General features: G+C 33.6%; 3 protein-coding genes across 3 annotated transcripts in view; all 3 read left to right on the plus strand.

Annotated features, from left to right (window-relative positions):
- LOC111632412 (protein yippee-like 5) overlaps positions 1-13,016 on the plus strand; it is a 37,305-nt gene that overhangs the window by 7,845 nt on the left and 16,444 nt on the right. The gene's annotated exons all lie outside the window — the stretch shown is intronic.
- LOC111632410 lies at positions 1,499-12,132 on the plus strand. The gene is made up of 2 exons (XM_023376825.1): positions 1,499-4,603; positions 11,361-12,132. Exon 1 carries the CDS (start codon positions 1,955-1,957, stop codon positions 3,917-3,919), a length of 1,965 nt encoding a protein of 654 aa, XP_023232593.1. The 5' UTR covers positions 1,499-1,954; the 3' UTR covers positions 3,920-4,603; positions 11,361-12,132.
- On the plus strand, positions 8,623-13,009 carry LOC111632409. Its single transcript, XM_023376824.1, has 2 exons — positions 8,623-11,088; positions 12,809-13,009. The coding sequence occupies exon 1, from the start codon at positions 9,079-9,081 to the stop codon at positions 11,041-11,043; it is 1,965 nt and encodes a 654-aa protein (XP_023232592.1). The 5' UTR covers positions 8,623-9,078; the 3' UTR covers positions 11,044-11,088; positions 12,809-13,009.

The raw sequence follows: 13,016 nt of genomic DNA on the forward strand, positions 1-13,016 counted from the left end.
CCAATGTAAAATAGAGTATCTAATTTTTATTCAATATGCAGCACGTAATATCGCAATCATGAGACTATGGCACTACTTTCAAAATGGTGATTCACGGGTCAACACGTGAGAAAGGATTGTGATCAAAAAACATTTATTTTTTCATTAGTTATTGTAATTTGTGCATGTACTTTCTCCATGCTGCCCCTCCAAAATTCAAGCACCCTAGGCCATCGTCTAGTTTGTCTATATGAACAGGCCGGCCCTGGTAGTAATTGTTTAATTTTCATTATTAAAAATTGTTTCATCATTTAAATTCACTTAAGTTTATCAGATAGGAATTATGAATATTAAATAAGGAAAATTTTATGATATTTAAAAGTAATACATTGTTGTTTCTTGATATAACAGACTAAGAGGGTGTGTAGATCTGATAATGCCAATTATCTATTGTATATACAAAAATTCTATGATGACTACAAAATAAACTTTATACCAAGTATGAGATATGATAAGAGGGATGAACAATCTCTACTGTCATATGTTTGAGGGAAACAAACACTGCATTACTTTCTAATGACGACAAACAATAACTGTACTGTTGTGCTCCTAGAGAACACTTTGTGCACTTTTGGTTACATATTGATATTCTTAATGATAATTTTGATGAATGAAGGTCCTGTGAGTAGCCCAATGTCTGGTGCAATAATATAGGCTAGTTCTGTTCATTTTAAATGTTGTTTGATAAAAAAAGTATAATTAAATACAATGTTTTATTAATGTAGAACATGCTGAAGGTGTTAATTATAATTTTACATTGTCCAGATTAATCAGATTTTCAGATAATGAGGTTAGTAAACATCAATATTCTGTATCAAACTTGAACATCATATTTTGAAGTTCACAAACTCCTAGCAGACTCCCACTGTTTACCAAAAGTCATTTGACCATTGGTTATTTTTGCATCTTTATCAAAAAAGTGGCAACAACAGATATGCTTGCACTCATGACTATTTTGTGAGCATGTGCAGCATGCCTCTTTTCATTTTTTTCAATTTCACTATATTAGAATGATGTAAGGAGCAATTGTGACTAACCAGGGATCCACTGGTATGCCCCGTCAAAGTTACGAGCATCTGTTTCAATTGTCTACTGCAGTGTTTTTTAACCTTTTTTATCTCATGGTGCACTTGAATCTATAATTAAATTTTTGCAACACACCTATGATTTTCTCGTGGTAGACCGGTTGAAAATCACTGGTCTACTGGAAGTTTCTGTTGGTCCTTTAAGTATGGCCCTTGTCTAATCCATGGTTAATATTGTATTTCCATCCTGAGTACTTGGTCTAAAGTCATCAAATGATACCTGCAATGTTGTTTGTGTTGCAACATAATGTGCAGCCTGGAAAATCAAAAGTTTTGTCATTGGTATTTTGTTGTTGGAAATCTTGTCAAAAATGAAATAATACTGTATATGATCAATATGATTATAAACTAAGTAGGGGAGGGTGGGGATGAAAGGGGCAAGGGATGAAAGGGACAGTCTCTATAACTTGCTGCTAAATTACTTATGGAGCTTCGTTATTTCACAGATAGATGACACTAGTAGTCCATAGTTTTCACACATTTGTAGGGTCCAATACACTAGCGCCAGTGTTTGGAATTCCCGGATGAGCAGAAAACGCATGCAAAAGTAAGTTTTCTTCATTTTTTACATTTAGGGGTAAAATCTCAAACATAGTCATTGGATAATGTACTTGAATTGGGATAATTACTTTGAAACCTCTAGAATATGTTTATTTAATCGGTTTTAAATTATATTTCACTGTCAGAAAGTTAGGTTGTAGTTTTGGTTGCTTGAGGCCTGGGGGTTGAAAGGGACAGTAAAATAGGGGATGAATGGGACATGTCCCTTTCAACCCCATATTGACATGTTTTTGGCATGCTCTAATGCTAAATTTTTTTAATAGAAAAAAATGCCTCGAAAGTATAAGAAAAAGAAACAGAAAGAACGTGTGATGCCAGAAGTGATTCAAGGGGCAATAATTGAAGTTGTCGAAAAAGAAGCATCAATCAGGGCTACAGCCAGTACCCACGGAATTGCAAAATCGCATTTGGCTAGACTTGTTTCAAGATATAAAAAAGACAATGTAGTGTATTCACCGCGTGTGGGTAACAGGAAAGTTTTTACTACAGAGCAGGAGGCAGAATTAGCATTGTATTTAATGCAAGCATCATCAATGAATCACGGTTTAACAACACTGCAAACGAGGGAATTGGCTTTTCAATATGCAAAACTTGTACAATCAAATACAATTCCTAAAACCTGGTTTACTAATAACCAAGCTGGTTTAGATTGGTTGCAAGGCTTTATGACCAGGAATAAGAATTTGTCTGTAAGAACACCCGAAGCAACAAGTTTGGCCCGAAGTACAAGCTTCAATAAAACAAATGTCAGGAACTTTTTCAAGAATCTAGAAGATGTTATGAAGAGATATGAATTCACTCCAGACAGAATATATAATTGTGATGAAACAGGTTTCACTACTGTTCACAAACCCCCAAATGTCATTTCTAGAAAAGGGGAAAAGCAAGTAGCCCAAGTGACTTCTGGTGAAAGGGGGCAGTTAGTTACTGTTCTTTGTTTCATAAATGCGATGGGAAATGCATTGCCCCCTGCATTTGTATTCCCAAGAGTTAATTTCAAGGATTTTATGCTGGCAGGAGCGCCTGCTCAAAGTCTCGGACTAGCCCATCAGAGTGGCTGGATGACAGCTGAAAATTTTTTAAAGTGTTTGCAACATTTCTCAAACTTTGCTGGGACATCTACAAGCAATAGCCATACAGTACTCCTAATTTTGGACAATCATGACAGCCACATTTTTATTGAATCAATAAAATTCGCCAAAGAAAACGGAATAGTGCTGCTAACTCTACCTCCACACACCAGCCAGCGACTGCAGCCACTGGATGTTGCCGTCTATGGACCATTGAAAAGCAGATACAATGTTGCTGCAAACAACTGGATGATCAATCATCCCGGCAAACCTATGACGATTTATGATGTCCCTGCTCTTGTTAGCGAGGCGTTTGATGCATCTCTTACACGAAACAACATTTTATCAGGTTTTGCAAAGACTGGAATATACCCGTTCAATAGTGAAGTTTTCACAGATGACGACTTCCTGCAAGCTGAAGTTACTAATCGCCCTGATCCAGAAAATCCACCCACAGCCGTAACACCAATGGCATCCGCTTCCACTTCTGATGTGCCTACTACATCTTCTGTGCCCAAGACACTTCCTGTTTGTCCTCAAGCGTCTACAAGTGGAACAAGCGTTCTTTCACCTCAGCTTGTCAAACCGTTCCCAAAAGCTTCTGCACGGAAAACAGCGAAATCTAACAGAAGAGGCTCAACAAGGATTCTTACTGATACTCCTGAAAAAGATAAAATCCAGCAAGCATTCCAGGAAAAAGAGGCGAAGAAGCGAAAGAACGAGTCCAAAGAAAGGAGGACAAAATCTAAAAAGCAGCTGTTGCAACATATTCCAGAAGAAACTGAAAGTGAAGATGAAGGATCTCAAAGCAGCTCTTCCTCAAAGTCTGATGCAACATCGAGTGAGGGATCTGATATTGAAAACAGTGTCAAACATATTCAGCCCAATGATTTCATTTTAGTCAGATTTGCAAAAAAAACTTCTGTTGTTTACTTCGTGGGAAAAGTTTTAAAGAAACTGAGTGATGAAGACTTGAAAGTCAAGTTTATGAAAAAAATATTAGGATGTTACAAGTTCATATTTCCTGAAGAGGATGATATCAGTGATGTCACCATGGAAGATATAGTTTTAAAGCTACCCCATCCATCCCAAGCAGGAGGAACAGCAAGAGCAAGCAAACAGTTTATATTTTCCATTGATTTCACCTCATATCGGCTGGGATAGATTGCGAAAAACATTCTATTGACCAAAGAAAGACAGTTTAATTATGTGAGAGCCTACTAATTGTGATATTCTTTAGTTATTGTTCTTTGTTTGAAAATATTTGATATTCTTTAATTGTTTTAAAAATATTGATAATCTTTAATTGTTTTAAAAGTATTGGTAATCTTTAACTGTTTAAAATAAATGTGATGTCACATAATTCATATTATTAAAAGTGTAATTTTTAAAAATTTTAGTCTCTAGCTTATCACTTATCAGTTACAACAAAATTTGAAAACATTGAGATAACTAATTCCAAGTTTTACATTAGAACGCAGGTAGTCCCTTTCATCCCCGAGTGTGTCCCTTTCAACCCAGACATGGGAATGAAAGGGACACTTGGAGAGGTCTTTAAAAATATGAACATGTTCAACTACCAATATAATAGGATGAATTCACAATATGGTCAGAACAAAGTAAAGGTTTAATGAATCTTTTGCACTAAAAATAAAACTGATTAGAAGTAAACTTTTCCAGTGAAAAATAAAAATATGAATTTTGTCTCTTTCATCCCCACCCTCCCCTATAACAAAGCAGTCACACATAGTCAGAGGTAAAGCATTAGCTTGCAAGCTGCAAGGTTCTGGCTCAAATCTCTGTACTGTACATCCTGTCAAATTTTGTATGGATAGTCAGATGGACAAGGTAGTAAAATCAGCTCTAGGGAATTGGATTGTATTGGTCCAGTATCTTTGAGTTGTGTGAGTAGCAAAATGAATGTGTAGGTAGTGTTTGTCCCAAACTTGTGTAGTAAATATCATATGGTAAATTGTTACTATATAATATTCTTATCACATTTGTATTGCTACTTACATAACTCAAGACTAGATACACAAATCAGGAACCTAGGAATTATTCATGGGCAGTCTGTCCAAATATGTTGGGCTCCATCTGGCCATTCTCATTGTGGGTCTAACTAAACCCATACTGTATATGGGAGAAAAAATATTTTTTTAGTGCTCACAAGGCTGAGTTTTAAAAAGCTACAGGAAATAGAATAGGATATTTATTATATTTTTCTCCTCCAAGTCATTTCCACAACTATCCTCCTTATCAGTCAATTCATTAGTTTAACTTAAACATTTTGTTTGCATTTGTTATAGGTTAATTTCTATGTATTTTTGTTATATGTAATTAATAATTATATATATATATACTAATTTTTTTGTTTAGTTTATGCTTAAATTTTTNTCTTTTAATAAATTTTAGCAAAACAAAATTTATGATTTTTAATCTTATTAGAAACCCTCTCTGTAATAATTTTTTTCTTAACAGCCAGTGCCTAGAAACTGTTAATAGTGATTGCAATCCTAGTGCCATATTTGATAAGACTTTCTTTTCACCTACATAAAAATACCTAATCAAAAAGATATCCATTCGTCACAGAATGCTTTGGTGAAATTTTAAAAACATTTCAAATAAAAAAAACACTCTGCACTATTTTTTTCTCTAACTTCCAATCTTTAATTGATTATGCATTACCTATATGGACTTAGGCTTCTTCATCTGCATTAAATAAACTTATTATAGAGCTAAACAAAATATTTTTTACCCTCAATATACTATTGCATCTGTTTTATACTAACTCCCCTGATGTTGGTCGAACCTATCTTGGCCTACCTAACTTATTCCAACATATAGAATACTTTGATCATATCTATACATATAAATATTTTAATGGCCTTCTCGTTGCTCATTATACCTTCATCCACATTCCTATGTTTACCAGTAGATTGTTAAGTTGTATTCATATGCCCTACTGCCACCTGAATGTAACAATTTAGATCTTTTTTCTACCAATATCAAAAAACTGCTACTGAAATCGAAGACAAATTGTTCTTTGACTTCCATAAATTGAAAGCTATTTACAAAAAGATACTATACTCCAAGTAATTTAATTTTTTGCTTATTATTTTTTTTTTGTCATTCTCGCATTGTTTTCTCATTTTTGTTATTATCACATTGCTTTTTCTTATTTTAATCTTATTGCATATTTTTTCTTTTTTAATTAATTGGGATTGTTGTAAAGGGGGTGGCAAATATTGTCCGTGAGACATTGCCAAATTCAATGTAAAAAAAATAATAATAATATAATTCTACATTTGGGATCTGACAAAAGGTGAAGTTTGAGAAACATTGATCTAACTCATATGTTAAACCAAACTTTATTCTTTTCATTTGATCTACAAAGTTTAAGTATCTGTTCAAAATTATTTTAAATATTTTATAATGTTTAATTATTGTTTTGCAAACTTCTGATAAGGATTATCGAACAAGACTCTGTATTACATAAAACATGAGAATTTCAACATTTGAATTGGAATTGATTTATATGATATTTTTAGATGAAATAAGGATAAATCTAAGTTTTATTTGGTCGAATAGAATTTGAAGTTTAAAAGATAATTTCAAAAAGTAATCATATCCAAATACTCTGTTTTTAAAGATTTTGTAATGTTTTGGATAGGCATGAAACTTGATTATTGTTAAAAAAGAATAAGCATAAGAATAAGAGCATTTTTCATCCATACAGTCATTAATTAATATACTTAATATTTGATATCTGTGATGAAGATGATATTGTCATGCTGTAGTGAATTTCAATAAGTAGGATTATAATAGATTTATTGGTAAACTCTCCTGACACGAACTGCATGAATATGTATGGAAAGTTTTGAACTACGATTTTCAGTAATCTACATTCTTTAGAAACAGATTTATGTAATAAAATCATTTAGAAATATTTTGGAATCTTTTTGAATCAGTGCATCAACAGGTCAGGGCACTCTGAAATGTCTTTGATTCTTTATATACATTTTAACAGATGATATATTGCTGTTCTGTATATTATCTTAAAATGTCATATATAAAAACTTATTTTACATATTTAAATTATGAATAATGAAACTTTGACATTTGTTTTACCAGTAATTCTTCATTTATATGCAAAAATTTTGTTATTTAAGTTAATATATACTGTATATAGTTGCAGCATTAATTATTTACTTCACATTATTTTTATCTTTCCAACTGTATATTTATGGGTATTAATCATATAATTCCAAACTTTTTAGTAGTAATCACTGCCGGACTGAGCAAACTCAGCGCCCTAGGCAAATGACTTTGACGTCGCCCCATTTAAAAAAATTCGCAACAATATAAAACACCAATGTAAAATAGAGTATCTAATTTTTATTCAATATGCAGCACGCAATATCGCAATCATGAGACTATGGCACTACTTTCAAAATGGCGACTCACGGGTCAACACGTGAGAAAGGATTGTGATCAAAAAACATTTATTTTTTCATTAGTTATTGTAATTTGTGCATGTACTTTCTCCATGCTGCCCCTCCAAAATTCAAGCACCCTAGGCCATCGTCTAGTTTGTCTATATGAACAGGCCGGCCCTGGTAGTAATTGTTTAATTTTCATTATTAAAAATTGTTTCATCATTTAAATTCACTTAAGTTTATCAGATAGGAATTATGAATATTAAATAAGGAAAATTTTATGATATTTAAAAGTAATACATTGTTGTTTCTTGATATAACAGACTAAGAGGGTGTGTAGATCTGATAATGCCAATTATCTATTGTATATACAAAAATTCTATGATGACTACAAAATAAACTTTATACCAAGTATGAGATATGATAAGAGGGATGAACAATCTCTACTGTCATATGTTTGAGGGAAACAAACACTGCATTACTTTCTAATGACGACAAACAATAACTGTACTGTTGTGCTCCTAGAGAACACTTTGTGCACTTTTGGTTACATATTGATATTCTTAATGATAATTTTGATGAATGAAGGTCCTGTGAGTAGCCCAATGTCTGGTGCAATAATATAGGCTAGTTCTGTTCATTTTAAATGTTGTTTGATAAAAAAAGTATAATTAAATACAATGTTTTATTAATGTAGAACATGCTGAAGGTGTTAATTATAATTTTACATTGTCCAGATTAATCAGATTTTCAGATAATGAGGTTAGTAAACATCAATATTCTGTATCAAACTTGAACATCATATTTTGAAGTTCACAAACTCCTAGCAGACTCCCACTGTTTACCAAAAGTCATTTGACCATTGGTTATTTTTGCATCTTTATCAAAAAAGTGGCAACAACAGATATGCTTGCACTCATGACTATTTTGTGAGCATGTGCAGCATGCCTCTTTTCATTTTTTTCAATTTCACTATATTAGAATGATGTAAGGAGCAATTGTGACTAACCAGGGATCCACTGGTATGCCCCGTCAAAGTTACGAGCATCTGTTTCAATTGTCTACTGCAGTGTTTTTTAACCTTTTTTATCTCATGGTGCACTTGAATCTATAATTAAATTTTTGCAACACACCTATGATTTTCTCGTGGTAGACCGGTTGAAAATCACTGGTCTACTGGAAGTTTCTGTTGGTCCTTTAAGTATGGCCCTTGTCTAATCCATGGTTAATATTGTATTTCCATCCTGAGTACTTGGTCTAAAGTCATCAAATGATACCTGCAATGTTGTTTGTGTTGCAACATAATGTGCAGCCTGGAAAATCAAAAGTTTTGTCATTGGTATTTTGTTGTTGGAAATCTTGTCAAAAATGAAATAATACTGTATATGATCAATATGATTATAAACTAAGTAGGGGAGGGTGGGGATGAAAGGGGCAAGGGATGAAAGGGACAGTCTCTATAACTTGCTGCTAAATTACTTATGGAGCTTCGTTATTTCACAGATAGATGACACTAGTAGTCCATAGTTTTCACACATTTGTAGGGTCCAATACACTAGCGCCAGTGTTTGGAATTCCCGGATGAGCAGAAAACGCATGCAAAAGTAAGTTTTCTTCATTTTTTACATTTAGGGGTAAAATCTCAAACATAGTCATTGGATAATGTACTTGAATTGGGATAATTACTTTGAAACCTCTAGAATATGTTTATTTAATCGGTTTTAAATTATATTTCACTGTCAGAAAGTTAGGTTGTAGTTTTGGTTGCTTGAGGCCTGGGGGTTGAAAGGGACAGTAAAATAGGGGATGAATGGGACATGTCCCTTTCAACCCCATATTGACATGTTTTTGGCATGCTCTAATGCTAAATTTTTTTAATAGAAAAAAATGCCTCGAAAGTATAAGAAAAAGAAACAGAAAGAACGTGTGATGCCAGAAGTGATTCAAGGGGCAATAATTGAAGTTGTCGAAAAAGAAGCATCAATCAGGGCTACAGCCAGTACCCACGGAATTGCAAAATCGCATTTGGCTAGACTTGTTTCAAGATATAAAAAAGACAATGTAGTGTATTCACCGCGTGTGGGTAACAGGAAAGTTTTTACTACAGAGCAGGAGGCAGAATTAGCATTGTATTTAATGCAAGCATCATCAATGAATCACGGTTTAACAACACTGCAAACGAGGGAATTGGCTTTTCAATATGCAAAACTTGTACAATCAAATACAATTCCTAAAACCTGGTTTACTAATAACCAAGCTGGTTTAGATTGGTTGCAAGGCTTTATGACCAGGAATAAGAATTTGTCTGTAAGAACACCCGAAGCAACAAGTTTGGCCCGAAGTACAAGCTTCAATAAAACAAATGTCAGGAACTTTTTCAAGAATCTAGAAGATGTTATGAAGAGATATGAATTCACTCCAGACAGAATATATAATTGTGATGAAACAGGTTTCACTACTGTTCACAAACCCCCAAATGTCATTTCTAGAAAAGGGGAAAAGCAAGTAGCCCAAGTGACTTCTGGTGAAAGGGGGCAGTTAGTTACTGTTCTTTGTTTCATAAATGCGATGGGAAATGCATTGCCCCCTGCATTTGTATTCCCAAGAGTTAATTTCAAGGATTTTATGCTGGCAGGAGCGCCTGCTCAAAGTCTCGGACTAGCCCATCAGAGTGGCTGGATGACAGCTGAAAATTTTTTAAAGTGTTTGCAACATTTCTCAAACTTTGCTGGGACATCTACAAGCAATAGCCATACAGTACTCCTAATTTTGGACAATCATGACAGCCACATTTTTATTGAATCAATAAAATTCGCCAAAGAAAACGGAATAGTGCTGCTAACTCTACCTCCACACACCAGCCAGCGACTGCAGCCACTGGATGTTGCCGTCTATGGACCATTGAAAAGCAGATACAATGTTGCTGCAAACAACTGGATGATCAATCATCCCGGCAAACCTATGACGATTTATGATGTCCCTGCTCTTGTTAGCGAGGCGTTTGATGCATCTCTTACACGAAACAACATTTTATCAGGTTTTGCAAAGACTGGAATATACCCGTTCAATAGTGAAGTTTTCACAGATGACGACTTCCTGCAAGCTGAAGTTACTAATCGCCCTGATCCAGAAAATCCACCCACAGCCGTAACACCAATGGCATCCGCTTCCACTTCTGATGTGCCTACTACATCTTCTGTGCCCAAGACACTTCCTGTTTGTCCTCAAGCGTCTACAAGTGGAACAAGCGTTCTTTCACCTCAGCTTGTCAAACCGTTCCCAAAAGCTTCTGCACGGAAAACAGCGAAATCTAACAGAAGAGGCTCAACAAGGATTCTTACTGATACTCCTGAAAAAGATAAAATCCAGCAAGCATTCCAGGAAAAAGAGGCGAAGAAGCGAAAGAACGAGTCCAAAGAAAGGAGGACAAAATCTAAAAAGCAGCTGTTGCAACATATTCCAGAAGAAACTGAAAGTGAAGATGAAGGATCTCAAAGCAGCTCTTCCTCAAAGTCTGATGCAACATCGAGTGAGGGATCTGATATTGAAAACAGTGTCAAACATATTCAGCCCAATGATTTCATTTTAGTCAGATTTGCAAAAAAAACTTCTGTTGTTTACTTCGTGGGAAAAGTTTTAAAGAAACTGAGTGATGAAGACTTGAAAGTCAAGTTTATGAAAAAAATATTAGGATGTTACAAGTTCATATTTCCTGAAGAGGATGATATCAGTGATGTCACCATGGAAGATATAGTTTTAAAGCTACCCCATCCATCCCAAGCAGGAGGAACAGCAAGAGCAAGCAAACAGTTTATATTTTCCATTGATTTCACCTCATATCGGCTGGGATAGATTGCGAAAAACATTCTATTGACCAAAGAAAGACAGTTTAATTATGTGAGAGCCTACTAATTGTGATATTCTTTAGTTATTGTTCTTTGTTTGAAAATATTTGATATTCTTTAATTGTTTTAAAAATATTGATAATCTTTAATTGTTTTAAAAGTATTGGTAATCTTTAACTGTTTAAAATAAATGTGATGTCACATAATTCATATTATTAAAAGTGTAATTTTTAAAAATTTTAGTCTCTAGCTTATCACTTATCAGTTACAACAAAATTTGAAAACATTGAGATAACTAATTCCAAGTTTTACATTAGAACGCAGGTAGTCCCTTTCATCCCCGAGTGTGTCCCTTTCAACCCAGACATGGGAATGAAAGGGACACTTGGAGAGGTCTTTAAAAATATGAACATGTTCAACTACCAATATAATAGGATGAATTCACAATATGGTCAGAACAAAGTAAAGGTTTAATGAATCTTTTGCACTAAAAATAAAACTGATTAGAAGTAAACTTTTCCAGTGAAAAATAAAAATATGAATTTTGTCTCTTTCATCCCCACCCTCCCCTATAACAAAGCAGTCACACATAGTCAGAGGTAAAGCATTAGCTTGCAAGCTGCAAGGTTCTGGCTCAAATCTCTGTACTGTACATCCTGTCAAATTTTGTATGGATAGTCAGATGGACAAGGTAGTAAAATCAGCTCTAGGGAATTGGATTGTATTGGTCCAGTATCTTTGAGTTGTGTGAGTAGCAAAATGAATGTGTAGGTAGTGTTTGTCCCAAACTTGTGTAGTAAATATCATATGGTAAATTGTTACTATATAATATTCTTATCACATTTGTATTGCTACTTACATAACTCAAGACTAGATACACAAATCAGGAACCTAGGAATTATTCATGGGCAGTCTGTCCAAATATGTTGGGCTCCATCTGGCCATTCTCATTGTGGGTCTAACTAAACCCATACTGTATATGGGAGAAAAAAGATTTTTTTAGTGCTCACAAGGCTGAGTTTTAAAAAGCTACAGGAAATAGAATAGGATATTTATTATATTTTTCTCCTCCAAGTCATTTCCACAACTATCCTCCTTATCAGTCAATTCATTAGTTTAACTTAAACATTTTGTTTGCATTTGTTATAGGTTAATTTCTATGTATTTTTGTTATATGTAATTAATAATTATATATATATATACTAATTTTTTTGTTTAGTTTATGCTTAAATTTTTACTTAATGTTAATGTGCATTAATTCAAAATAAACATTTTATACATTTATAAATCTCTTAAACCCGATAGTTATATTAAAGCCAAATGATTGCTGGATTAATTTGGGCTATATTACTGCTACTATTAATAATTAAATAATGAGTGATGTCTGGAAACAAAGGATTAGATGGAGATCTGGGTAACATAACTGGAAACCCTTCCATTTGGTAAGTGGAAGTTGGAGGTTTGAGTCCTGCTCTGGACCAATTCTTTTCTTTCAGAATTTTCTCAATTATTTAATGAATATTATAATTATTAAATTTAATAAGAGATGGTGCTTAACGCCTACCTCTAGTGCCAAATTACTCGGTATTAATTATTAACAGTATCGTTAATATAGTTCAATTTAGTCTGGCAATCGTTTAGCTTTAAAATTTTTTTATCTTAATTTAAAACTTGTATTTAATTTTTTGCATATAAGTATATTAAAATGACAATAATGTGCATTCAAATATAAATATAATTAAAAATCAATTTTTATGATCAAAATTGTATAGTTCCGGGAACAGAAAATAATCAAGAATCAGAAACCCTAACACAAATAACTTAGGACAGACTTTCAAGATGGACCTTCAAACCAACGGATTTGGTCCATTGTTTTTGAAATCCATTATATCAGGGTCCATTAAGATCAAGATTCAATAGTAGCATACACATATTTATTTATTCATTTAGTAATAACTTTATCAATGTTTATTAAAGTAT

The sequence above is a fragment of the Centruroides sculpturatus genome, unplaced genomic scaffold (assembly GCF_000671375.1).
Source record: "Centruroides sculpturatus isolate CEXI.00-Female unplaced genomic scaffold, Cexi_2.0 scaffold834, whole genome shotgun sequence".
In the NCBI taxonomy this organism is placed as follows: domain Eukaryota; kingdom Metazoa; phylum Arthropoda; class Arachnida; order Scorpiones; family Buthidae; genus Centruroides; species Centruroides sculpturatus.